The sequence below is a fragment of the Tigriopus californicus genome, chromosome 9 (genome assembly GCF_007210705.1).
Source record: "Tigriopus californicus strain San Diego chromosome 9, Tcal_SD_v2.1, whole genome shotgun sequence".
NCBI lineage: Eukaryota > Metazoa > Arthropoda > Copepoda > Harpacticoida > Harpacticidae > Tigriopus > Tigriopus californicus.
The window spans coordinates 10,628,141-10,655,684 of NC_081448.1; the positions used below are offsets into that span (position 1 = coordinate 10,628,141).

The 27,544-nt window shown below is 41.5% G+C and overlaps 2 protein-coding genes across 3 annotated transcripts; both read left to right on the forward strand.

Annotated features, from left to right (window-relative positions):
- On the forward strand, positions 1-5,876 carry LOC131886524 (tubulin-specific chaperone cofactor E-like protein). Of its 2 annotated transcripts, none has more exons than XM_059234888.1 (4): positions 1-304; positions 1,877-2,484; positions 3,047-4,059; positions 5,215-5,876. In XM_059234888.1, exons 2-4 carry the CDS (start codon positions 2,319-2,321, stop codon positions 5,593-5,595), a joined length of 1,560 nt encoding a protein of 519 aa, XP_059090871.1. In that variant the 5' UTR covers positions 1-304; positions 1,877-2,318; the 3' UTR covers positions 5,596-5,876. The 2 variants fall into 2 exon arrangements, with proteins under 2 accessions (XP_059090871.1, XP_059090872.1); XM_059234889.1 differs by lacking the exon at positions 1-304 and adding an exon at positions 640-822.
- Positions 5,877-7,860: 1,984 nt separating this feature from the next.
- Positions 7,861-27,342, forward strand: LOC131886531 (MAM and LDL-receptor class A domain-containing protein 1-like). The gene is given in 22 exon segments (XM_059234896.1): positions 7,861-8,057; positions 9,429-9,556; positions 9,624-9,888; positions 9,970-10,096; positions 10,653-10,672; positions 10,675-10,754; positions 10,842-10,879; positions 10,881-10,926; positions 12,801-12,976; positions 19,353-19,355; positions 19,499-19,678; positions 20,619-20,772; positions 21,122-21,206; positions 21,344-21,517; positions 24,360-24,549; positions 25,007-25,109; positions 25,265-25,352; positions 25,419-25,614; positions 25,697-25,771; positions 25,889-26,042; positions 26,121-26,286; positions 26,358-27,342. Coding segments are annotated over 21 exon segments (2,469 nt in total). The 5' UTR covers positions 7,861-8,057; positions 9,429-9,445; the 3' UTR covers positions 26,396-27,342.
- Positions 27,343-27,544: the final 202 nt, after the last annotated feature.

Below are 27,544 nucleotides of genomic sequence, written 5' to 3' on the forward strand. Positions count from 1 at the left end.
CATTTGAAGTTGAGAAAAACACGACGCATTTCTTTGGGCCAGTTCCAAAAACGCTGGGATTGAGTTATTTCATGTGGAACTATTGATTGTTCCTGGGTGGTGCTCCCATCTTCTCTTGGCCCTGACAAGGTTGTTTCTATGACGTTCTTCCGAAACAAAAACGGCCTTATGCGTTCTTCTCCGTCTTTGTTTGGCATGTTGTCATTGTGATTGGTGGATGGACCACGAAAGGACTCTTTTGTTCGACTCCGTCCGAATGGAAATCTTCACTTGATATTATTCATCGACTCATCTATAAACATAAGTAAGTACAAACAGCCCTATCGAAATTAAAGTTCAAAATAGTGTACTTACGGATCTGACGGATGCTGGGATGAATCTCAACGAAATCGACTCCGTCCTTGAAAGCAATAGTAGAAGGCAGAGCAAGCGCATATTTAAGTACTTGCACTGGCTTTCTACCCTCCTCTCGGTAAAGTGCATGGAGGTCTACCTACCTTTTTAGCTAATCACTGAATCATCATCGATCGTTCACATTGCCGCAAGAAGTAAGTTTCAATCGTTACAAGAGAGGGTATCACTTCTTTATTTCTATATATCGGTGGGCTTGTCCTTGTCCGATTTCTGACTTGAGAGATAATCAGATGGGATAAGGGGTTTTACGGCATTGCTGACATGCTTAAGTCAAGGATCTTGTTGTGCATAAGGTCAACCAAGTGTGTCCATAGTCTTCAAGAGGGGCTCATTTCACCTGTCATCATTGTTCCCACCATTGCCTTTGTTACTTTAGCCGCGAATCACTTGGTAACTCGTGGTCTCTTGGTAAGTACGTAAGTCAGACAGACCAAAGAACCACACAAATTCAATTGAAGTTACGTACGATTCCTTTTGAGTTTTGCACCACTTGCATTCAGTAATCGATATTGGCCCTTGAGTAAAGAGTGAAATGTGATCGGCTCACAATCCGATCTTGATGAGAGGGCGAGACGTCATTGACCTCATCTCGAGATCTTCTCGTGATTCTTGCCGAGGGTTGAGAAGCGATTTTTTGGTGCGTGGGCGATCCCTTCAAAAAGTGCCTTCACAAGAAAACGTCAACTCGAGATAGTGATTCGTAATGTTCTTGTTAGGCCTTGGCCATGGCCAGTGCACTAGTACTCTCGCCAAGCAAGATGAAATGAACAAAGGACTAGTTCGACCATAAATGATGTTTGATTTCGTTTCCTAGTTCGCTCGTGATAATCTCAAGATTATCATGGAGGTACTTGTGCTTGGAAGTGAACAGAAGTTCACATGGTTGGCTCGGACTTTGGTGGATTGAGCAATTAAGTGAAATATTTGAATGCACTTCCAAGCACTCGTTAGCCAATCCGAATCGGCCAAAACAAAATTGCTCAGTTCCTTCCGCATGTCATAAAGAGTTGAAGAGCACGTCAGAATGGGCATGGACCTGGATGGTCAGGTGGAAATTATACGTACAAATCCTGTCCACGCAATCGCATTTTTATTGATCACACAAGACTCCATTGATCCAACAAACGATCGATTTGTCAAGAATCTTGGTGTAGGCGTGCAAAACTGCTAAAACTTAGAAACGTACCATACATCACCACAATGAACGTTTACGAGGATTTAGGTTTCGAGAATCCTTGAAATATTTCATCTATGGCAAAAAAGCCTTCTTAGTGTGTGGTTGAAAAGGTGAGGAGGATTAACAATCGCTAATCTCATATCTCACAAGTTCTTTCATCTTTTCTGTCGAGATCAGCGTGAGTCTAACTCGCGGTAAAAAAAAAGTTAAATACCATCGAGTGTTTCGAAGTTTTCCAGTGCTCATCACTAGTTCATCATAAACAGGTCTTCTCACCTTTTCCAGGTGAGTGTGAGGAACGAATGTAACAAGGCACGGTTGGCTTCAATCGACCGGAACTGCCAGGAACGAACGAACGAACGAACGAACGGTCGTACGGACGGACGGACTGTGGGTCGGTCGGTCGGTCGGTTGATTGGACGGTTGGTTGGACGGACGAATGACCAACCAACGGAAGGAAAATTGCCCTCATTGTCGCTTGGATCACTAGTTCACCAGTTCGACAGTTTAGTTCATTCATCACATGCTATATGAGCGCAATCCGTAGACCTAAGAACCAGGAGAGAGCTTACCCCGCATTACCCCGATCCGATGCCATAATTTCGATTAAACTTCTGCTTGGAACGCCAAGTCGTGATAATCAATACCTAGTCGCATGTGCCATTCATAATCTTCCCTGCACCAACCACTCTGTGATTGGCGTCCGGATCAAGAGATATACTTCCTCATGATGGTCAAGAACATTTTGGAGAGTATTGTGGACAAGTACTCCTCCGAGGAATCCGAGGAGGAAACTTTGGACTTCATCGTCTTCGTGTCCACCTCACCAGAATGCAAAAGAGGCATGTTTCCGCCCATTATGACTCTAATCGATTACGATTTGGAGGCAGTGGGTAAGTTAGTCATCATTTTCGACTCTATTTGAAATCTGATTTGGGAACTTCTCATCCCGGAAGTCCAAAATTCAAATTACCAATCCGCCGAATATTGAACTCGGCAAGTTTGTGGTTTTGATTAATTGTGGGCCAACAGGTCCTATCATTTGTTTTTGTTATATTTTGGATATGTAGACATAGAATTGGTACACCTTCTTCCTATAAACAGTCTTTATTTTAATTCGCTTAAGCAAAACTTCGCTTAATTTGATCAGATCTACGTCTATGAAAAAATTGAGGTTCTGACGTCCGGTTCTTACTTTAATGTGTTCCAAGAATATTTCATTTCATTCGACAGATAATTGCTTGTAGTGCAATCAAAATCACTCGGTAACTTCAATGACCAACATGTTTTGTCCCTGGTGTACCCTCGCCAACAACAAGCAATCTGAGCGTTAAGTTATGTAACCACTAAAACCAATTTAGCGTCCATATCCTGGAGATCTTTCGCCTTGGTCGTGCGGTTATAACGATAGCAACTTCGGAACCACGATAAGTGTTCATCTCTGATTTGTTTTAGGTTCGACTCATCTCAGTTTAAGCAAGTTCAGCCACATCGCTGAACTCGATCTCACGGATAACTTATTGTCAGAATGGTCCGAGATCTTCGTTCTTCTTCGCGTCTTTCCTAGTTTGGAGTTCCTCAACTTGTCCAACAATCTTCTTCACGCTCCAATCACTCCAGAGGATCTGGAGCACCATGTTCAACAAAAACAACAAAGTCAGAGACCCACGCTTATGACAAAGAAACTTGTTCTGAATGGAAACAAAATTGATTGGACCTCCGCGGATAGATTGATCCAAATCATGCCACAGTTAGAGGAGCTCCATTTGAGCACGAACAATCTTCACAATCCTTGTGGCGACGAGGCTCTTCATCATGAGAACCTTCGTCTTCTGTTTCTCAGCTGTAACCCGATCGATGATTTTCAGGACATGGCCGAGCGGTTGACAGTCCAATGCCCGAAGTTGGAACAACTTTCGCTCTCGGAATGCCCTGTGACATTCAATGGTGAGCCCCTGACACCCTCCGATCCCATTCTACCACACTTGAATGCTTTAAACTTAAGCACCACCAAGTTGTCCACTTGGGAAGAAGTGGATAAGCTCCGGGGACTGCCATGCCTCACTGAGCTCCGTGTCCAACACGTTCCACTTCTCGGCGATTGTACGGTCCATGAAAGGCGCAGTCTCTTAATTGCTCGATTGCCCAATATCCAAATTCTCAATGGCGGGGATATCATCTCCAAGACGGAGCGAGAGGATGCCGAGCGTGCTTTCATCCGGTTTCATTTGGACTCGGATCCCAAACCCCAACGATACCACGAGCTAGTGGCCGTCCATGGGGAGCTCGATCCCTTGGTCAACATTGATCTGACTCCGGACACAGTGGTTCGGGTGAAGGTTTGTCACAAAGATTTGGTCAGAGAGGAAGATATCCATCTGTATCAAACAGTCCAACAATTCAAAGGCCGACTCCAAGATTGGTTTGGCGTGGCCCCTCAAAACATGAAACTCTACTATTGCGATAAGGTGAGCTCTTTTTCTCATGGAACCAAACTCGTTTTTGTTTGGTTTTTTTGTTTGGTTTTTCACGGACTTTTCTAACCGCTATAGGGAATGTAATCCCCAGTACTATTAGATGAAAGGTTATAATTCGTCTATTTATTACCTTTCAATCTTTATATGATATTTGGTCTACCAACGAATTTGAGTTGGCAAACCGAGCTAGTCCTTGAATGTAGGGTCGATCTAGAATGCTATCTAAAAATTTGTCCACGTTTAGCTTGAAAGATGCAACCGGATCAATAAGGCCTACGTATTCCCAACAAACATTAGAGTGAAGCAAATTAAACAATGAAGGTGCCCGAGAAAGAAGAGAGTTGGACTTCATTGTTCGAACTAGCCTGGATTCTTGAGGGCTTGACGGTGCTCTCAAAACGCACATTAAACCTCTGCGGTCACTAGCATTGACCCTAAATCCTGGGTTGGGACAAAGCTCATGGATACTTTTGAAGACGTACAGTATCAAATACCTTTCTTACCTTCTCTGAACACCGTACAATCCCAACCTTGTCAACCTCTCCCCATACGAGAGCTCTCACATTCCTGTGATGCTCCTAGTGAAACATCTTTGGACTTGCTCGACCTTTTGCAAAGCTGCTAAACTCATTGGAGCCCAAATGGGTGAAGCATATTCAAGATGTGGCTGAACAATTGACTTGTACAGAGTTAGCATGAGTTGAGCTGCATCTCTTGTAAAGTATGTACTATTTATCTACTACACCCTCTAGGCTGTCATTAGCCTCATCAATTACAATACGTACAACTTGACATACTTGAGGGGATCCTCGTTACTGTAGTTGCTTTGTTTTTTTGTACCCTCGCTCTCAACGTCATCGTTATTGTCATCAATTTTGGGGTGTGGTCGACTAAAACTGAGGAAATCCGAGAGATCGGGGTGTTACAATCGAATGATAAGAGAATTAGAGCAAATGCCATTTGATGTAGCCTGATGCGGTTGGGAAGCAAAACGCAATAGGTCTCCAAACTAGGTCGTTCTTTGATATAATAATATTGGTCTTATCAAACTGGAAATGATACTGGACAAAGAAATGACTTGTCTACCCTGCGTACTTATTACCTAAACCCTTGCATAATTCTCCTATTCTCCTTTATCTTGATTAGGATTACGTGGACATGGCCGGACCCGAAGAGATGAAATGGGCGCAGAAGGCTTTGTATACCTACAATGTGCAGAACGGCGATAAATTCATCTTGGACGAGAAGATGTTTCATTCCCGCGTTCGAACCACCTCAAGATCCAGCCTCGGATCGTTTTCACCCGGATCAAAGTTTTTAGAAAATCGGAGCATCACATTTTCGATCAGTCCCAGAAATGGCTTGATGATCAGTTCACCCGGCATGAAGAAACCAACTACTCCCATGAACAAGAATAACAATCACATCAACAATAACAACAATCACCACCCAAAGCGTCAACATGGGATTTCGCCCAAGAATAGTGTGGCAAAAAATCTATTTGGCAAGAGTCAGAAGAAAAACTGAAGAACTAATATCAGTTCTCTCGTATTGTTGTATATACCGCTCACCAGCGTTTCTCTAAACGCTGCTCACTTTTTGAATCATCCCTATCTTGGTTTGCCAAGTTTTAATGTTTAGTTAGACACTACAAGTCCAATTCCTTATGTACAGAGCCTTTCAGGCGACGAAGATCAACTAGAAACTCTTCGTAAGGGTTTCCCCCACCGAATTTCATACAGAACAAATATATCAGCAAATTTGAAGCACGAAAATGCCCGCATTGTTTTTCATTCTCTTTAAAACTTAAAATCTCGGTGCAGAGGCAATAATGGATTCCCACAGGAAAGTATGTTGTGAGTACGTACCTAACAAGGTACATAGATTTATTTTAGAATGGCAGCCATCTTTTTTCTAAAACTTGCATTTATTGCTCGCTGGTTCAAAAGCATTCTTGGTTACGGCTTTTTCCTGAATGGAATTTTCATGTAATGTCGAAAGCATTCACGTTGGTTGAATACCGCAATAAGTTGGTGACCTGAGGACATCTAAGCCATTTGGACCGAAACCTCAATCATGTTATTATGAGGTACTAACGCAGTATTACTATTGTTTATTTCGGAGTCTAAAACACATTACATTAGTTTCTAGTATACTCCGATGTCACTCGGCATCAAATCATCCTTTTCAAGCGCAGCAATTTTTGTAGAAAAAAATCTTTCAAAAAGAATATGAATTTCAGAATCAATAGGCAGGTGCACAATAGCTTGTGATGAGTTCAAAAGGGTTTCATGCTATAATTTTTCATTTATTTCTACTTGAGACAACACTCCTGGAAGGGCCTAAACAGTCAGCAAATCTAAAAAAGATATCTTCGATTTCTCATATATTTACATGGTAGGAAATTCCTTTAGAAAGAACTCTGCTAGTAAAGCCCCGATATTTCATTGTTATCTCACTATCAAAATTCACAGCATAAACTAGGAAGGTAAAATCTAAGAGAACATGCAATATGCAAAATATTTGTTCAACATAATTGTTTTGATTTTTTTCGTCACATTTGGGCTCATTTTATGGCTTTGGGGATAACAATCGATACGAACATCCAATGAAGTTTTTTTCAATTGGGAAACGCGTGGCAAATTTTCAAACGCAAAGGGACATGGTTTGAGATTGAAGTTGTAGGAAGCCGTCGATCTTAAGACCCATCCCTTCAAGTCTTTAAAAATCTGACTTCCCGGATCGAATCCATTAATATGGATTTGATAAGTGGTTTCCAATTTTGTTGCAACTATCTCTGTTTAGAATGAACCTGCTTCAGTTTCATGGCAGTTCAGGCGAATAATTTGAAGTCTAAGGGCGGCTTTGCACTAGGATGAAAAACCGGGATTGAATCCGGTTTGAGGATTGAAGTGGGACTAGTGCTGGGGCAACTCCAGCGAGAGGACTCGAGTCTTTCACTGCACTCAAGTCGAACAAAAAGACTCATACTGCGAAAAACTCGCCCCAGCACTATTCCTTCTTCAATCGTCAAACCGGATTCAATCTCGGTTTTCCATCCTAGTGTAAAGCCGCCCTTATTATGCCACTTTTGCAAGATGAAGTGTTATTGTTCTAACGTTGTTTTCACCGATCCAATTCAAGTTCAGCTTCAAAACTAAAACTGTGTTTGAAGTGAGTGGCCTCTTCCCGTCCAAACATCTATCCGACAATGCCCCGGCCAATTGCTTTAGAAGACCACCACCAAGTTCTTGTCTATCATCAAGAAGCCCCCTCCCCGTATGCAAGAAATAATCAGAAATCCGTCACCGCCAGAAAAGGCAGTCGGAACGCTCCCATGGGGATACGTTCCAATAAGAATTGTCCGACCAAGTAAATTCCTGAGAGGGCTTTCACCTCAGACTCTCCCTCTCAATTTTTCTTTGCCTACCTTAGAGACAGCCGGATCCGCACCTTTTCAGGAGAAGGGGAAACTTCTCTAGCTCACCTGAACCATGAAGCACCACCATCCTGATTCCTGGCCATGAACGAGCCCACGTATCGGGTCCGACCATTCGACGAACTACAACCAGCGTGCCCTACTGCTGAGTGGGACAATGCCAGGGCCTGAACCAAAAGTAACACAACCAGGCATACATTCATACTCACTCACATGAACACGAAAATCACCATCGGTTTGACTGCTACGGCACATTCACAATGCCAGGTGATGATTGACTGATGGCGCGTTGGCCGCGGTTGGGGCGACCGACAGGGCCGTCGAGGATAGATGGTTGGTTGGTTGGTTAGTGGTTGCGTTGTTGTTCCTGGTCTTTGAGTTTCGGGAGAGCGTTCGACTAAGCAGTCGATCTTCATTGTGGGCACACCCGGCGAATACAAAGTAGCTAAACGGACAATTAAAGGACAATAATTGTTCCATCTGACTGGGAAAGGCATTGTGGACCCTCATTGGCAACTATTTGGACAGTTCAGGATTTGTCTGCCTTGAGGTAAGAAACACTACTTGTAGAGAATAAAGCAAAAAAATGTATTAATGGAAAAACTTTTATTTGGTGACAAGTTGTCCAGAACAACTTTCAAAAAATGCAGTCCTCGAACCACATAAGAATTCGTCTCAGGTTTATATCACCTGATCAAGGATGTTCAATCTTGTTAGAGTAATGAATTTCAAAGTGAGTTGAGGATCTTTTCTAGAAAAAAAGGAGATATCAGATCAGATTTTCTTCATTCACTAAATGATTCAGAACCAAAATTTAGAGTACTCCGCTCTTACATTGAACTTAAAGAATTATTCAAGCGTTGAAAAGGACTTAAAATCAAGGAATTTCCCCTAAATTTGATCACTTGCAGGAAGCACATTGACCTCTTGATTTCAAAGGAAAAAATAGGTCAATGAGGCCCTTTGATGGGACCCTAAAAAGACAAGGGCTAAAGATATGGATCTTTTTGAACAACTCGTGGGGATTAACTCACTATTTTCATTGGCTTTCTCTAAGACCTGACTTGAGAGTTCAATGACCTTTTAGAACTATAGCTTTACTTTCATTAGACAGGAGATTGATTTCGTGTCTCGGAAAAGCAGAGAATAACCGCTTTTTGGCATCTAAATATTTAATGATTGGCTTTTGTTTCCATTGAGCCCTTAGTTAGACATTTTCAAAGAGATAGAATATAAAATGGCAGTCAAAGCAAAAAAATCAACACCATTATAATTGAAGGATGGGCCCTGAAATGAAATGACACGATACGCAGTCAGCGCAACCAACGGTTTTGGGAAGTTTGTCTAGCTAACTTCAAATCATGAATAGGGTATTGTTCTGAGCGGAAATGAAATTAGTCACGTTCATTTAAAGAAAGCCGTTGCTTAGAGCACTTGATTGTTGTGTCAGCGTACGATGGATCCAACGCTAGTTTCTAAGGTACTATGATGCGATACTCTCCATCATGAAGCCCTTTATGTTACACGAGTTTCAATCGAATTCATCTCAGTCCATCATAGATGAGCATTGGCCAAAAGTAATGGAAAAGCGTCGGTTTGTAGCCATTTTTAGTTCCAACATACGTACTTCCCTATAAAATACGGATTCCAACCAGCTAAAACACAAAATTCTGATGGACAAAGAACCTTAACAAAAGTTTGAAAACATGAATTCCTCACGTTTTCCAGCCTAACGGCAAGTATTCATGTAAAACAACTTTTCGTTTCATGGGGGAACTTAGGCCTTTCATGTTAGAGTCAAAGTTTCGAGTCAATGGTTGGTGCTGTTCATCTTCTTGGTCGTCGTCGTCATCTTCGACAACAACAACCTTTTGGCATCCCTCTTAAAGAGCTTCTTTCTTTCCAACTCTCTTTTCTTTAGATACTTCACATCAAAAAATGGGACCTTGTGGGGCTTTTGGCCTTACTTTCGTACTCCTCTTTGGTTTAAACACGGCTATGGCCCAGGATGACAACAATCTTTCCAATGGTCTTCAACCTCTACCGTTGGTAAGATTATGCGAATCCCTCAAACGACCTTTCCCGACTCTTCTCTAGTTTCTTTTCGTGTTTTTAGACCAGAAATGTCAGACAAACTGATTCGGATGAAGGTTCATTTCCTTCCACCTCGACCTCATCGTTTCCATCGGCCTCGCAGAATTCGGACCCGAATTCGCCGGTATTTCTGCAAGGAGATTGCGATTTTGGAGCTGGGTCCTCACTGGAAATGTGCGAATGGGCCAATTTGAACATGTCGGCCTTTGAATGGAAAGTGTCCAATGGCGAGGACAGTTTTTGGATCGGTGGACCTCGAGTGGACAGGAATGATAACAACGATAAAGGTACCATTGCTCAAGAGCATTGATGATCGATCCAAGAAGACTCCTTTTGATGTTGTTCTTTCATCTTTTATTCTTGACTAGGAGGCTACGCTTTCTTCGAGACTTCTCAGTTACCCAATTCCCCAAAGGCTCAGAACACTGTGAGTGCCATGATGGCCAGCCCAAAGCTCGAATCCACGGGCTCAGAGGGATTCTGTGTCAGTTTCAGGTAATGGAAAAAAACATTCCAACGAGCTCAACTAACTGGTCACCCTTTCTTTGCTCGTCATGCGAGCGATATGAATGCGTGCATGTGGTGCATGTGCATCAAAGAGGAGAAGTGAGGGGACTTGTGACACAATCGAGAAGGGATCTATTTCTGGCCTGGAATCTTTCACGACGATTTGATACCTAGCTGGAGGGTCTTTTAGTCACTAGGGGATCGGGTGATTCGTGTGAGCCATAGGTTTTTGATGAAACCAGGCTCCATGAGAGAATACTACCTACCGTTGGGAAGATTCTTGTGAGGTGGGGAAAAGTATTCCATCATGGCAGGAACGAAGATTTATGATTCCCAAGTGACAAGCTTTATGATTTTCTGAATATCTACGTACTAGGGATGAAAGCCGCGGTGTAAATAAATACCTTTTATACGACACCGTTGCACTAGCGTTCTTCCTTCACTCTAACAACGAAGAGTCCAATCTTTTTCAAGTGCTTTTTTCCCCTTCGAGTGAAAGTAACGAGCGCCTTGGTCAGCTTTTTTGGTTCTTTCTCTACAACAGCTATGCCTCTGATGGATTGTCTCCGACAAATTGCGCTTGCTTCTGCATCCAGTGGACGATAATGGCATTGAACATGATGAAGACTCGATTGGCGATTCGGCAGTTCCTTGACCGACCTCTTTAATTCGTTGGACAAGACGAAGGCTGTCCGAGAAAATAAACCTCCGGGCACGTCCATGGTTTAGAGAGAACACTGTTTTGGCCACGCTTCAAGATAGCACCGTGGGGTATGGAAACAGCCCAAGTTATGTATTCCTACCACGACTTGCATCAAGTGAGTGCCAATGGAAAATTATCGAATCTCATTAGGGAACAGTTCGAAATAGAAGTCAAACTTTCTTTTCAAATTGATCAACGAGACATAATTTCTTGCATATTAATGAAATATTTCACCCTCAATGGCTTGGACTTAACTGACATTAATTCCAGCCAAATTTATTGTGGTGTGTGTTCACCTCGGTCAAAATCTGTTTTGAACAGTTAGATGGGAATATTTCTGGTTTGATGTTTTTGGGGTTTTTAACTGCTCCAAGAAAAGATATCCCCCATACGATGTAAATGAAAAGTATGGATGTTAATGAATAGGGACGGAGAAAAAGGTAACAGACATTTTTTGCGGACAAGTATCATATACCAAGGTGAACAATAGTAGTCTATGTGCTAATTTAAATCAACGTCAACTAGTTCCACTTTGAACTTTTGAGAAGTAGTGACTGAGCGGAGTCGACTCGGAAGCTTGTTCTAGCTTGTTCCAATGAAGGATCATCCGGTTGCTGAAGGAGTGAGTGCGACATCTAGGGTGCATTTCTTTTCTCATATTGAAATCTGTGCTACTGAGTGCGTTTGTATGTACGTATAGGGGATGTCAGGTAACGGGATTTAAGGAAAAATGTGGTCCAGCACCCTGATTTTGGGCATTTTGGGGAGAGAGAACTAAGACAAACATCACAGTCAACTCGCACCATTCGCTCCATTGATTTTCAATAATCGAGTGATTTTGAGCGAGTTGTGTTACAAAACCCTACTAAATGAGCATGTTTGGTGTTAATCAGTGAACGCACTTCAAATTGGCTCAATACCACAATGCTAATTGCCTAGACAAGCACGTAAAATGAAAAAAATGTCCAAATCCAATGCATGCACAGTGCGGTTTGGCTGGGCTAGTTGTCTTTGATTTTACTCCATGAATAACGTCAGTTGTGCATGAACGCGTTTACTTGACTACCTATCACTTAACCTTAAAAGAAGAGTGGAAAGAGCCACAACTAAACCTTACCATTGAAGTACTAAATGAAATGTTCAAAACAAATTTGAGCCGTATAGGACTACTTAATTCATTCGTACCAAGAGTTCTATGCAATATGAACGGATCCTTTCAAGGCAATGTGAATTTCCAAATGAGCTTGGAAAGGATGGACGAATTGAATGTTTTCATGACTGATGAAAATTATATAGGAAGACAATGATGCTTGAGAGCAAATCAAAGCTCTAAATATAATTATGAAATGTTTTTGCCTTCGACCCCAAAAAATCCTCGTCACGACAAGCTTGATCTACTTTGAGAAACTTGAAAACGGCCTTAGTGACGCCCATCCAAATTTAGACATCAAACCATGCCAAGGTTTCTAGATCCTTTCGAGCTTTTCTTTTCAATAAGCTTCCCATTTAGCGAGTTTAATTAATCGAATCGCCCAAAGTGATCGTTAATGGTCCAGGCAACATCGCAAAGGCTTAGGAATCCAAAGATGATAAAAAAGCTCTCAGCACACCATGCGGTCGCCTTTAAGGGCCGTCACCACAGTGGGATCTAGCTTTCGTTCATTCTTACAACACAAAGAAGCCAATCCGTTCTCTTTATGAGAAACGACTTTGAAAGAGATAAGGAAAGAGAGGCAGGCGCCTTTGTTTCTCATAAGAAAGAATCGCTATAGGTATGTGGATCAAGCTCCACCAAAATGAGTAATTAGTTAGTAACATAACTGAGCCAACTTCTCCAAGTCATTGTTCTTACCTTGACTACAATATGGGTCGTAAGTTCATTATTAATGCCTCGAGAGGTCTCAAGAACACGAACACCACGATATGCCGCATCATTTCCTCATCTTCTCTTGTATTTTTTTTAAGTCAATTGGGACTTGTCACTTTCAGATCATTTTCGAGGCCATCCCCAAGGACGAAACCGACCAATCTCGAGGCTATCGGGGCTACATCGCCGTTGACGACATCTCATTCAAAACGGGATCGGATTGTCAAGGACATTGCACCTTTGACTCTGGATTTTGTGGCTTCACCAACTCCAATGGAGCTGACTTTGAATGGAAAGTGTGTAAGTGTGGAATTCAAAATATGGAATACAAGGACACGAAGTACATAATCTTCAAATACGTGCATTTTCCCTTTGTGGCCTTGTTTCCCTGACGGCATCTTTTGGCCTTAAAATAATTGATGAGAGGATAGATGAGGTATTCAAAACAGATGTGGTTGTGTGGAACACCATGAATGGATAAAGCTAGTGCTAATGATTCGTTTTAAGCAGGTGCAACCTATTCATTTATCAATCGCTTCTGATCTTTATCAAAGATACACTTCGAGGTTGTGATCCGATCTTGGACATCATGTCAGCCTTCTTTATTTAGCCTTGATCAACGTTTTCTTTTATACTTGAACGGTTCACTGGTTATTCTGTCGTTGTCATGGTTCCGAAAACTTTGATCTGGGAGGAGATGGCGATTCGCAGTAAATTCTCGGCTATTTCAGAACAATTGGCTCTCATGTACCATTTTTAGTATACAAGAAGTGATTCTTGTAGTATTGTTCAAATCCCGGAACACATCTTGAACGAAAAGATTGATTTCGCCTTTACGCAGGAAAAAACATCTTTCTGAGGCCTTTTTAGACTTTCTAAACGGGCATGGCTTTTGCTTTAAATTGGTTGAAGACGGGCATTTTTTGCTCCATAGATAATTGGGACATTGAAGCAGGAAAAGAAGATGACGTCATCTTCAAATTTTGAGAGCACACAGTCGTCTTTGTTACAAGATTAAATTAAAGTTTCAGCTCTTTTATCCATTAAAGGAATGATTTATTTAGCATTGCATGTTAATAATAAACTGTCTCGGTTTCACTCATTAACATGCATAAAAACTACTTATTAGAAGAAAAAAGCTTTTTTTGGACATATTTTTCGTATCTTAGAATTATTTTTTTTACAATGGGTTTTGTGCAACCTTATAACAGTTTTTTGTCAAATATTGAGACCTGTATCTTGGGTTTTTAGTAACTCTTCTGTATCTGCTTCAATGTCTCATATTTGTATTAATATTCTCAATCTCATCTCACATTGAGCCCGGAAGAGTGTCGGAACTGTGAAGCATTATGATTTGAATTAACGATTAAATACAGGCATCTAACTAGAGGAGTGGATTTCGGTGGAGGTATTCCGATTTTATTTTTTTTTGTCAAAGCTCTTTGACGGATGTATTATTGGAAAGAGAGGGATTGTCACTTTAGGGTAAAACCATCACCTTTTATCTAATTCATAGTTATCTAATGCAAGGATACCTTTAACAGGTAAAAGATTAAGGCCTCTCAGTGAAAGGTCTCTCTTTCTAATGTTACTAAAACTCTAATCTTTTTATTTCATTAATCAGAAATTTTTGATGAATTCAGTTAAAGTAAGATAGCTCGGAATTTTAACTTAAAAACAGTTACTTCTTTTCTTTGAAATTCTTATTTATACAGTACACCTGAGGCATCATTTGCTACTTTTGGGGTTGAAATATTGCTATCACAAAGTGGCCTAGCTACGCTAATTCCCATATCCAATCCTCTTGTTACATCCTTGGATTGCTTTGACAACTTCTTTCCGCTTTTTATTGTTTTTTGATGTTTTTGTGATTACCTTGAATTTCACGGGTTCGAGCTCAAGCCCAAATATGAAGTAGGTAATAGCAAAGCTCAGTTAATTAATACAGCGGACAGAAACAAGGTCCGGTGACAAGGGGCTTCCTGAGGATTTGAATCATGAGCAATGTTCTACGTACAGAGATTATAGAGACTTGTTCAATGACTTGGATCTAATTTCTACGGCTTGGGCATTGTTTGTTTTGTATTCGTCTTCATGGTTGGAGATGGGGAGAAATTGTAATTTCAAATTGCAAGTGTTTAAAGCAGTACTCGTCTTATTTGTATGCGCATAGGTATATGCTTTCATTTAGCATTTTGTAATAAATATTTTGAGTTCCTGGGGTGGTGGTAAAGTGCATTCAATTCACCAAAGTTATGGCATGTACTGAACCAGTTTGCCACTGTATTGCCATTACTAACCTACTACTTGAGTTTTTTTGAGCTTCAACGAAAAAATAAATAAATGAAAGAAATACCAACTGTCGAGACTCGGTAGACATAAAGGGCAAAGCACTGACAAATTAACAGCTTTGTCCTGTCAAATGCCATTTTTTAACATTGGCTCAAAATTGTGACATACCTTGTTCCAGGACCACAGTCATTTTTTTCTATTAGCCGTTTCTACGCGGTTTAATATATATCGAAAATTAAACATGAAACTCATTTTTTTGCAAATGACATATTTTTGATGCCATGGTGCATATTTCCCCGTCTCTAGTCATGACTAACAACCTCCGTCGCTTAAGTTTCCCGTCCAATTGCTGTAGAAGTCTTGTTTGTACCATACCACTCTCCTGGCATAACGTGCGTATCTTGTATTGGCGTGCAATTTTCAGTCATTTCAGTTCATCATGCGACAATTTATTGGTACGTTATATGTTTTACCGGCTTTTCTACGAGTAGTAAGATTTACTACTCCCATGAAGTGCCAAGAAGGCTGGGATTTCCTCTTGTTGCATGCATGTTAGACTAGCATGTATGCATTATTTGACTGATTTTGCGCCGAAACCAAGATTTCAGATGAATTTTAGCCTGAAAACGTTCGGGGGATGTTGTTGGTAATTAGAGTGCCAAGGTCGGAGGAGAGAGCCTCGCCCAGTTAGCAAAGCTATAGATCTTACGACATCATCAGATTATCTATGTGATAGTGTCGTGTCCGTACCTTTAAGGGCCTCCGTTTGTGAAAATTGTTGACAAGTGAATCGAACCGAGGACCTCTGTCATTCTATGCAACAATGCTAACCACTAGACTGCATCCCTCCCCCCTTGCAGTTTCCAGTGTTAGGTATTTTTGGTTCGATTGTCCTCTTCTCAAGCAGACGTTTAGACGCCTAATATACACAAACAATCTGATACTGTTTTTGCAACTAGTTAGATGAGAAGCTAGGGTCATAAATGAATAGGAGTCTATTTTTGATTTAGTCTTTCTTGAGTTAAGAAAGGTTAGAAATTAGATAAATATCACTAAAACGAAAAACTTTCAATTCTGATTTTCAAACGAAATAACATGCAGACGTAAAAACGTCAAGTTAATCTGGGAGAAAGCATCGAACAAACCAAAGACTGCTTGATAGATGGCAAATCAATTCCGCTACCGAGTCTGATCTTCGTATATGGGACCCGTTTGTCCCCACAGGTGAAACCATGGGTGCATAATGCATTCATCAAATGGCGACCTCGTACAAATTGAAATACTTTAGACAAACTTTTATTCTTGCTGTGTCATTTTCTCATCAGCTAGGATTGAATTCCTTTCTTTAAAAGGCTCGTGGTCTCGAAATTCGCGTCCACGCCTAGGCAATAAAAGATGGACTTCTCGAACCGCTCCTTTTCTCCGAGTCTCGCCTGATCTCGCCTGATATGACTCCATTCCCGCCTCAGACGCAGTGTGTGAAATAGACTGGCCTCGTACAATGGACCCTGGGAGCGAGGTCGTCGCCGCCGGAAAAGTCTTACGCGAGTCTCGGGGCCTCGAGCTGGCCACCATTTTCGGCTCCGTATTATTTTCAAGGTTGGATGTACTTCTTTTTCGACCACGCGTTTTGGCTGAGGCGCCAACAACTCGACGAGTATAGTCGACCTTCTCATATCCGTTAGAACACACACACGGTAGTCGATCAAGTTGCATTCAAGTGGTAACACTGATGTAATGGTGACAGCAAATCAAGTACACGACCCTGGTCTGGGATTTGATCGCTCCTACGATAACGTATTCGTTATTGGTGACCTAACCTCTGCTGACTTGCCATTTGATGGCTCAATATTCGGCGAGTTCACCCGTCTGAGATTGGTGAAAAAGCCCTGAAGGAAACTCGGAGCGCGAGTGACCACCTTGTTCAGCCCATTTACCACCCACTTTTTTTCGAACATGGATAAATCGGGTGATGATGGAAAAATCAAGCGCTAAGGCTACTCTGACTTGGATGTGGACTTTTGGCCTTCAAGTGCCTCAGGATGAACGTCAAACGTAGAGCTTGGCCATCAAAATCCACTGAACGCCTCACGCTGATATGCCCTCGTGCGTCATTCTCGATCCGTCGGATTCTGCTATGAGCATTACAGGCTCCACCAAATGGGACATCTTTGTGGTGTACATTGTGTTCTGCACATTCTTCATCGCATTCTGCTGTATGGCCATCATGTGCTTGTTCTGGTGTTGTCCCGCACGAGGATCGGATCGACTCCGAGGGGCCAGTTTGTACTTGGGTGGATCACCGGTCCAAACGCGGACCACCATTCGGCGAACGTCCTCGTGTCGCCGACTGACTTTAAATGGGATCGATTTTCCACGTCCAAAGGAACCGTGTTGAAACGGAACCTGTCCAGCGGTGAATAGAGCAATTACTGAGTGAACCCGAATATCCACTAGATTATGTCAAGTGGCATTTATTTGGCCTTATATTCTCGAGGAGTGAGTGCATTTCAAAGTGGGATTCCATGCTTCGAGCGGCTTAAGCAGTCCATCTGAGTGTGAGCATACGGAGCATAGGGAGCATTCATTCATTGTTCCATCAAAGCCACTATTTCCGTGTTTGCTTAGAGTGAGGCAGAGCAAATACTAGAAAAGTATATCCAAAGCCAACTTGAGTTTGCCACACATGATGAACGGGACCTCGATTGTGATTGTGATGACAATCCAATGGAAAGCAATACAACAATGTGAGCCTTGGAACCTAATGAAGGTGAACACAAAGACAAAACTTCGCCAATAACCGATAGAAGAGTCACGCTCGAGTTGAATGAAGTTCGTTTGTTCATCAAGAAACGAGAGCTCAGTTGTGAATAGTCGGCTATCGAGCAGAGCTCCAAATGCAAGACACCGCATTTAATATGGGTATGGCGCTTACCTAGTATCTTATATGGAATTCTTTCACAAAGGGACGAATTGCCTTAGAGAGTGACATTCTTCCATGTGGAATTTCAAGTAACTCGACCTTACAAGACTCTTTGCTTCTAGACAGGAAACTAAGAGTCTTGGCCTAAATTTCGTTCCTCCTAATGACCAGGAAATCTCTGTTGAGAAGAGAACCTCTTTAACGGCTGCGATTGGATAATGCAATTACTGAATCAGTCAGTTTCCATTGGAGTTGATTGATCCCAGAAGAGGAGGCATTGGTCCTCCCTCTCAACATGGGTCACACGTCCAAATCCGACGACGACATGTCCTCTTGACACCTTGATAAATGTCAGCATACCATCGCCTTTTTCTTTTGACTTGCCGGGCATTTCTTTCGGCTCGATATACATCATGAGGAAAAGGATGGAAATTTAGTTCCAGGAAACATTTTTTGGCGCAGCAACGACTTGGTGGGTGGACCGCGTCTACGGCATCGGCATTGGGTATTGGACGATGACAGACTGGCTTTCGTTTCTCACATTTTGGAGGGGGAAACAAGGGAATTTGTCAGGCTCCCTCTGGTCGGACTTGAGGCTTACCAACTTCAATGGAAAATGCCTTTGCTACGTCAACATCAAAGTCCCAGCCAAGGCAATCGAGACGAAAAGGATGAACACCTCATGCCAGGATCACCAATGAAGTTGGAAGAGAATCAGATATCGGGGTTGACCACAAAACCTTGACCATGTGTTCCACATCCCCGGTGGCCTGCACAAATACGACGTTTTCTTATTTATGTATTTCTGTGATAACTGTATTGAAGTCCATGTGTGACCACAGACTTGCCAGAGACACCCAGAAAAGCGGATATTTGTGAATAATCCATATCCAGCGAAATGTATCAATTCCAACTCCGTGGAACATGTAACTTCATACTTTGATATTGGAACATACCTACTACGCGAGAATGCAATATTTTGGTCCTCAATTGTGCTGAATAAATGATTCAATAGGTTGATATACACGAGCGGAACAAGTACACAAGAAATGGCGAATATAGGAAGTTCTTCCTGATGTACTACAATACATTACAACAAAGTTTTCGAGGGAATACATGTTCTTGAAATGGTCCATCTTAACCATCTAACAAAAGTGTACGTATAAGAAGAAGCACGATAGGCAGAAGTAAGCATGCATTCAAAAGTTAGTACATCTTCTCATACTAGAGTGCTACACTCAGGCAAAAGAGAAGTGAGGAGAATAACCTCATTTCCAAGTCTATTCCACATGACACGAGAATACTCTACCTGCAACTCTCATCCCGGCATAAAATGTGATAAGCTGCCACACAAAAATGGTTACTTCACGCTCTCTCTCTCTGTCTCTCTGTCTCTCTATCTCTGCTCAAAAGCACATGCTTCGTTCATTTCCTTTTGTCTCATCATGTACTAAAAAAGCGGGTAAGGCTTCTCCAGGAACTTGTAGTACATCTACAAATATTCCACACGGCTCATCCTTTGAACGGGCACCATTTGAACAATACACTCAGAGAAAATCATAAACAACCTAAGGCACCAATCACACGACCTTTCTAATTTCAGAGCCGAGGCAGTGAGAACCCGAATACAGGGCCAATCCGAGACCATTCCAGCTTCAAGTCCAATCGTGTGACTGGAGCTTTTGCCGTGATCGATGCCAGCTCGCCTCGCAGACCGCAAGACTTTGCTCAGATTGTTTCCGATCAATTCCCAGCTACCGAGAGTAACAGTCCATTGTGCTTGAGGTAAGTATTTTCTCTCGACCAGGCTTATGATGATACACTGCAGGACGCAAGACGGGGATAAGAGCAATATGAAGTAAATCAGGTTAAATGGCCTAGGGGATAAGATCCTCCCAAGAATTTCCTTAACGTTGATTGGAATGTGATTTGTTGTAGGAACGCTCCACACGTTAGTCCCTAAGGGATGGATGGAAGGAATAAATCGATTTGAGCCTATGACATGGTGTAATAATGATCAAACTTTGAATTTTCCGTTGACTTGCTTAATTTTAAGCATCAAATTTTCAAAAATAACCAACCAGAGAAGAGCAGAATGGCGAGATCAAGGCAGGCCACTCCAATAACTTCCAAATAAGTTCCAAAGTCTCGCAAAGTTTTGGGCTAGCCTTCGTGAAATGTTCCCTAAGAATGGAAATTTCGTTGGCATTATTAATCCATCTTGGCTTTGAGCTTAATTTGTTTGGTACGTAGCTCCTGAACAAAGGTATATGACGTTTAACGAACGTATTACGAGTACTATAGAAACTAGCAGTGTAATGATAATCCTCCAATTACTCTACATACGCTCGTCTACGTGGAAGTGGCTGCTCCTCTTTACTTGGTAATTTGAGCTTATATTCAATGTCGTACATGTTTGTTCGAGTCGTTGAATGTACTACAAACCTCTTCTGCATTCAATATAGCTTCCTTTCATAATGATCGCTCAAGAAAGAAAATATCTTGTATTTAATGTCGATGAACGAGGGGCAACATTTGCACTAAATTGGCCAACGTGCAAAATCGATATTATGTATTCAGATCATATTCAAAAAGAGATCATTGCAATTTTTGCCCACACCGTGAGAAAAGCCCAGATAAGCGGAATAATTTTGTCCTCCTGGATCATAAAAGGTTTGCAATTTCCAAAGTGACAACTACCATATTTGTTTTTCTTTCCATAAAGGTTTTGGACTCATATGTTTGGCAGTGGCATTGGGGACTTGAATGTCTATATTCGTTCCGATGGGAGTGACCGAAAAGTTTGGGGCTTGAGTGGTGATGCCGGCAACAATTGGTATATGGCTCAAGCGCCCATTGCTTCTCCAAAAACCTTTAGCGTAAGTAACCAACCCGATAATTTCATCTTAACAGGGGTTTGTTGAGAAACGCTTTTCCACCTCCAAGAAGTCCATCTTAAGCAATCTTACCCAACGTAAGGTAATTTTTGCCACCATTTGACCCTAGTGTGATCTATAAAACGTATTTCTTCCTTTGATTTTATAAGCAATCAAGTCAGGGCAAAATGGGAAATGTGATGTCGAAGGTCGCTCTTTCTATTTTCTTAAATGACAAATGTTCTGCTCTTTTGAAAAAGAGCATCACTTCGGAACCAATTTTTTGGCCCAACTTTTCACATTTCTCAAGACTGCATTAGGTTTCACATATGCCGTCTCAAAATTATTGCAGATTGTGTTCGAAGGTGTGGTGGGTCGTAATAGATTGGGAAATATTGCGATAGATGACGTTTCCATTGTTCCCGGAGTTTGCCCGAGTAAGTTGCCAAGCAAAGGTCACAGTCTTGCTTTTGCCAAAAGTGGTTGGTTCCCAGTGAAGGAAACTTTTGAAGAGTGTTTGTCCATCACTCACGTGGTAGCTCTTTTTTCATCCTCACCCCATACTTTTTGACAGCCTCGCCACAAGTAGCCTCCTCAAGTCCTGGGGATTGCGCCTTTGAAGACGACAGCTGTGGATGGACCAACCCAGAGGCTCGAGAAGCCGTAGATGAATTGAATTGGGAAAGGGTCGAGGCGAAGAGTGATGGCAGATTCCCACAAAGTGATCACACCACAGGATCAAGGGAAGGTGAGGCAAATGTTAAGGAAAGTGAGTGTTCCGTACGTAGGTAAGGAATGAATTTTTGAAGATTACTTAGGCCGGACTTCTCTCTAACCGCACGTATGTAGTGTGGTACTTCAAAATTGGGTTATTTTTAATTTCACCACAAGATGTCGCCCTAGTGCGAGCAAATATTGGCAAAAATTGAACAAAAATGATTTTAATTTTGCATCCACTTTGGTACTGTCATGATTGAACCTCATTTACTTTTTTGATTTCGAGCCCATTGGAGCCTGTTTAGGATTTAAAGAAATTTTCGAGTCTCATTGTAACCCTGGTTAGTTACAAAATGAGGTCAACCATTGGACCAAAAATTCCAAAAGATGATTTCTTTTTTTTTGGGAGCATAGATAGTTTTAACAGGTATAAATAGTATGGGCAAAGGTAATAGTGCCACTTGGAATTGGCGTAAACATTTAAAGAACAGTTGTTGTTTATTGTGAGACTGTAAGGGGACCTTTCAGTAAATGCGTCTTGCATTATCTAACTCGTTACAATCTGATGTTCTCTTGCAATCTTCCGTTTATAACACACATGAAGAAAGGGTGAATACTGCAATTATGCTTGATTTGTCTATTAGTTCAGATGGGAGTAATAATGGTTTCAATAACAATTATTTAATGAAATAGACTGCATTTTTCGACCAAGATAATGCAACAGATTACATTTTTTGCCATGAAATCAACCAATTTTCAATTATAAATCACTTTAACAAAAAACAAGTATCAAGCGCCAAAAGTTGATGTCTCCAACGTTGCCAAGCGGTCTCAACATTAATAGCATAAGGTATCTGTAATCGACAAGTATTGCATTGGCTCTAAATTGTGGTAGTAATTATGTTTGGATAAATAATTGACTAATCTCAATCTATCTTCGCCGAGCTTTGCAAAAATGGTTGCAGTATTTTCATTTTCGTAGGTGAAGTAATAAAAATTGCATAATTGATTTCGCCACAAATCTGACTTACAGAGCAGTAAGGAAGAGTTGAAAACCCTCAACCCTTGTTTTTACTTTGTTATCATTATTATCATTTTTTATTTCCAAAGAAAAACAAGTCATGACTTATTTCTCCATAATTTGATATTGAAATTTCTTGTCCCATTCATCTTTTATCAGCAACAAGTGGCTAGAAATGGCAATGAACTCTCGCCAGTCATGTTCTCAAAATTATACTTTGATACGCTAAATTTCAATAGTGACCCACCAAAAATTAACGAATTCAATCAATATTTTGATCTTGTCTGATTCAAGTCCCTGTCCACTCTATTTGCCTACAATCAGTTTCGCCATTGAAGCATGTTGCATATCATTTTGCAAAATAATACCATATCATGGCCAAAAAGTGTAACTGTCATTATTTTTCTTCGAATAGACGTATTGATTTGGTTGACTTTTATATTCTTGATGCGGGAATGATGCCTACCTCTGCGTGCGGCATACATATTCTTCCTTGAATGGGAAATCTTGTCTCCTAATCAAGCTCTTCAGCACTTGGATAAGAAAGCCTAAACCTTATGTAAGCAAGTGGCTCCTTGGCTACCATCCTCTGGCAAACAATGAACCCCATATAAGGCTGAGTCTCACTTAAGTAGAGAGGTGAAAATAGTTATCTTCAATCTATGTGAAAGGTACCCCAAATGTTAGATTGAGTGTGGTAAGCTGACTTATTGGTGTGAAGGGACTTTCTGGGTTAGACTTTTGCATCTCAATCCTCTTGAGAATGTCAGTTGGTCAGGATAACATGAATGGTGTCAAGACCAGAGCCAGTAAGGGAATACTAATTCATGCTTATACCGGGTTTAGCCAGATGGGCCGGAGACAAGTTTTGGCGAAAGTGATTATGGTATAAATATTTGGCTCATTAGATGCTTGGAAATTCTTGAGAAAACGTACCTAGCAACATTGCAAGCGAAACAGTTCCAACGTTCAAATAAGCGCTCTCTAAGCGTCCTAGCATGTTGATCTTTTGATCTGACATGTCATGGAACGTTCTTTGGCCACTTCATTGACAAAGGATAATGGTCCATGATGGCTTTATAGCCGACTTCATTAGTTTGTGTAGAAAATGTAGTATGCATGCTGGCTTCTACACAAGAGTTATTGCCATTAGATGACAAGTCTAAATTTTGTCGATAACCTCCCGCTATTCTGACGGGAAGCCATGAAATATCCTAAAATGAAATTGGCCTGGTGCACTCTTGGATTGATGTGACTCCATTGAAAGTCAGCAAATGGTTTTATTAGTCAACAAGTGAAACGTAGCGGTGGAAGTACGAGAAATCTATAGAAATGGAAAGATGTGTGTTCGATTTTCAGGCAACTGCCTATTGGGCAAGCAGTAGACTCAAGATTATTCATTCCCTTTTGTGAAGTCTGGACGGAACAAAGTTCATCCAATTGGCACAAAAAGTGAACAAAGATTTAAGAAAATCAGTGATGCAAATCATGATCAAAGTATTCCTTAAATAAGTCTATCCAAATCTAAGTTAAAGATTGACTCAGCTTGCACTCTCATTCTGGGAATATATCTTGGAAGCCATTTGGCTAAACTGATCTCATTTGAAGAGTGCATATTCATTTGATTCAACCTTATGTATGCTGTCTCAAATCAAAGCCAATATTGAACATATACCAATTTTCTCCCCTGCGTGCTTATCCCCTACTTTCGCATTTGATTTGGCAAGTCCCCTGTGACGTCATTTTCCTGTTCAAAAACGAGAATTGCAACTTTGACTTGAGTGCTTTTAAGGGGAAGCTTTCACTAGGCTGTCAAAAGACTCTAGGGTATGTATGATAAACATCTTTTCAGGATACTACATGTCCTTGTCTCGAAATAGCGTTCAACGAGCTGGAGATAGAGCGTTCCTGACCTCCTTGGAAGTTGCCGGCTCTGATCGTCCCAAATGCCTCAGCTTTTGGTATTACATGTATGAGCCCATTGTGGATAACACTGGACCCAACTTGGGAAAGTTGGCAGTGTGGGTCCAATCTTTTGATAGGTAAGTCTTGATCAAGTCTGGTGGTGAAGGACAAAGTCAACGAGAGATCTGATGCAAAAAATAAAGGAAGGCCAAATGAAGTGTTTAGCCCTTCCGTGTAATAGGCGCCCTTGACCTTTCCGAAGGTCAATATTGGAAAGTAGCATGAAAAGCTGACAGCCTCGACAATCTGATTACATTAGGACGTCACCATTGTTGGTTGTCTCTAAAAGGCTCCTGGAGTGAGAAACAAATTGGATCAGATTAAGGCTCAGAGCCACCCAACACTTCAACTCTCTATCACCCACTTCCGAGGACAATACACTGACCTTGACCCCAATGACTAACCAATGGACAGTTTGTGAAAAACGAGGCTAATGGCATTTATACCACCAACGGCAAAAGCTCTTTTCCGAGGAGTAAACATCACGCCCAACCACATCTTGTACATATTCCGTCTATAATTCCTACTTTACAGGAACGATAACTTGGTAAGAAACCCCGTATGGAGGCTTCAAAATGGACAAGGACCCAGCTGGAAATACGCTCAAGCTAAGATTGAATCGGAAGTCGATCACCAGGTATGATACATAGGGTTCGTGGACTTGATTTGAAATTGGGAAGATGCGGCTTTAGTGTTAATGGTTTTCATGGACCATAAATGATGAACTCATCTAATTACAGCTTTAATAACGTTGAGATAAGGGAACAGACAAATAAAACCAATGTATTCCAGGTGATCATCGAGGGTGTTTGGGGAAACAATCGTGTGAGCGGATACATTGCCATTGACGACGTTACCTTTTTTGATGGCGATTGTGATAGTAAGTTCGATAATAATTCAGATTATTGTCTGCCACAACTTGAGCCTAATTCCTTGACTCTTTCAGTCGTTCCTCGCCATGCGGAACAAGTCAAAGCGGAATGCACCTTTGACCGAGATTCTTGCTCGTGGAGAAATTCTTCCACCGGAGATTTTGAATGGAGACTGGCTACTTTGGCTCGGCGTCCGGCCAATCTACCCGACAAGACCTTTGGAGCCCCGGTGGGATACGCCTATTTCGACATATTCAATACAGGCACCAGGTAACCCAACCCACCAAATATTAGCAGTTTTGAATTGCAATGAATGGAATGAAGTAGCTCTAATTTGATGCTATTTGTTTAGATCCAACCGGGTAAAGCTCACAAGTCCTACCATCTCCGGAGCATCTGTCGAGGGTCGAATATGTTTCTCGTTTTGGTGAGTTCGGGGTTCAGTCACACAAGTTCATAGGTGTAGATAGCAACGATGAAGTTAACCAATGAGGACGGAATCGTAGGGAATGTAAGTTTGATTTGGTGGTGCGTACTTCTTTAGGTTTGCGGCATTTGGAGCTGGAGATACCACCAGTTTGAAGATTATGAAGAAAGATTTAACCGAGGCTGAATCCGCGGAGAATGAGACCGAGGGCAATTCTTCCGATTCTGAGGATGATGAAGACCAGGACGAGGACGAAAACGACGACAGCACGGTAACAGTCTGGGTTATTGACCAGTCACATGCTTCGTTTGTACTAGGGTCATTAGGTAACTGATTCATTTCCATTCAGATTTGGTCTATGTCTGCCGCCGAGTTGAATACAGCGCGACCCGAATGGATGGCTGGACAAGTGGACATGGCGACTAATTCCGATTTCAGACTCACATTAGAAGGAAAAGCCACCAATGGAGGCTTTGCCATTGATCAGTTGGTCTTCAGTCCTGGAAGATGCAGCAGTAAGAAATAATGGTGGGCTCTCGTTAGTACCCTGCAGAAAATGAATGGAGCTTTCTTGTTTGTTTTGTAGCTCGTCCAACCTCGGCCATTCCAGCGGCAAAAAAGTAATTTCGCTCCTCAGAAGCTCGGTGAACCAAGACTTTTCAATAGTCGTTAGAACAAAAGCACCTCCTCAACTTCAAACGCAATATCTTGTAGAAGAAATTGAACCATCACAGCCCAAGAAGCGGTCCAAGAAAAAGAATGAAGGATCAACCCAGAGCGTCATTCAGAGTTCCGCGATCCCAGATGTCGCATCTTCAAATGAATCAGAACCTCCAATCTCTTCTTCCGCTAACACCGCCACACTTCCATTCTCCCAACCATCGTCCAGCTCTCGGGCTCAAACACTTTCAATGTCGTTTGTTCACACCAGTAAAATTTCCACTGTACCAGACAGCAAAAAAATGACAAGAGTAACAACAACAACAACAAGAACAACAACGACCAATGCAACATCATCAACAACAACAACAACTGATCGTACTACTTCTTTTTCTTCTTCTACTGCTACTACAGCAGCAGCAGCAACAACAACAACAACAACAACAACAACAACTACTACTACTACTACGAGGACACCGATAGCGACCGTAACATTAGAATCAATGACAATGTTAGCATTAAAATATGATAACCATAGTCTCGAGACCCAATCTCCGGCTACTGAGCCTGAGGAGCAAAAAACATCGGATTCTGCCTTCACAACAACGCCCACTAAAAGAGCGCAAAATAATGCGAACTTTACTCTTAGCTTAGAGAACATCAGACTAAAATCCACTGAAGCTGAAAAAATCCCTCAATTGGCAAGCCAGAAGTCCCGAAATCAACAAGAAGTTCGATACGGGCTCTTGTTTGGTCACTCTGACAATCCGATTCAGAACAAAAACAAAGCAACCCAATTCGTCAGTGGAACTTTTCATCAGCACGTTTTTGTGTTCTTCTTTCTTAGATGTGTAATTTCACTGCTACTTGCACAAGATCATGAATAAACAGTATTATTTTATCCAAATGTAGCTCAGCTTGTTGTTGATTATCAAAGGGGCGTTCCGATGATAAAGAGACCAAGGAACCTCACAAAAGCATCTTTTAAGTAGAATTAATTGCGATATCATCTCGTTGGTAAATATAGACGCACAATGAATAGAGATGTCGATACTTCGCCTTTTATACTGTTTTGCAGGGCCTATGCATCTTTTGATCTAATGATAATTGCCC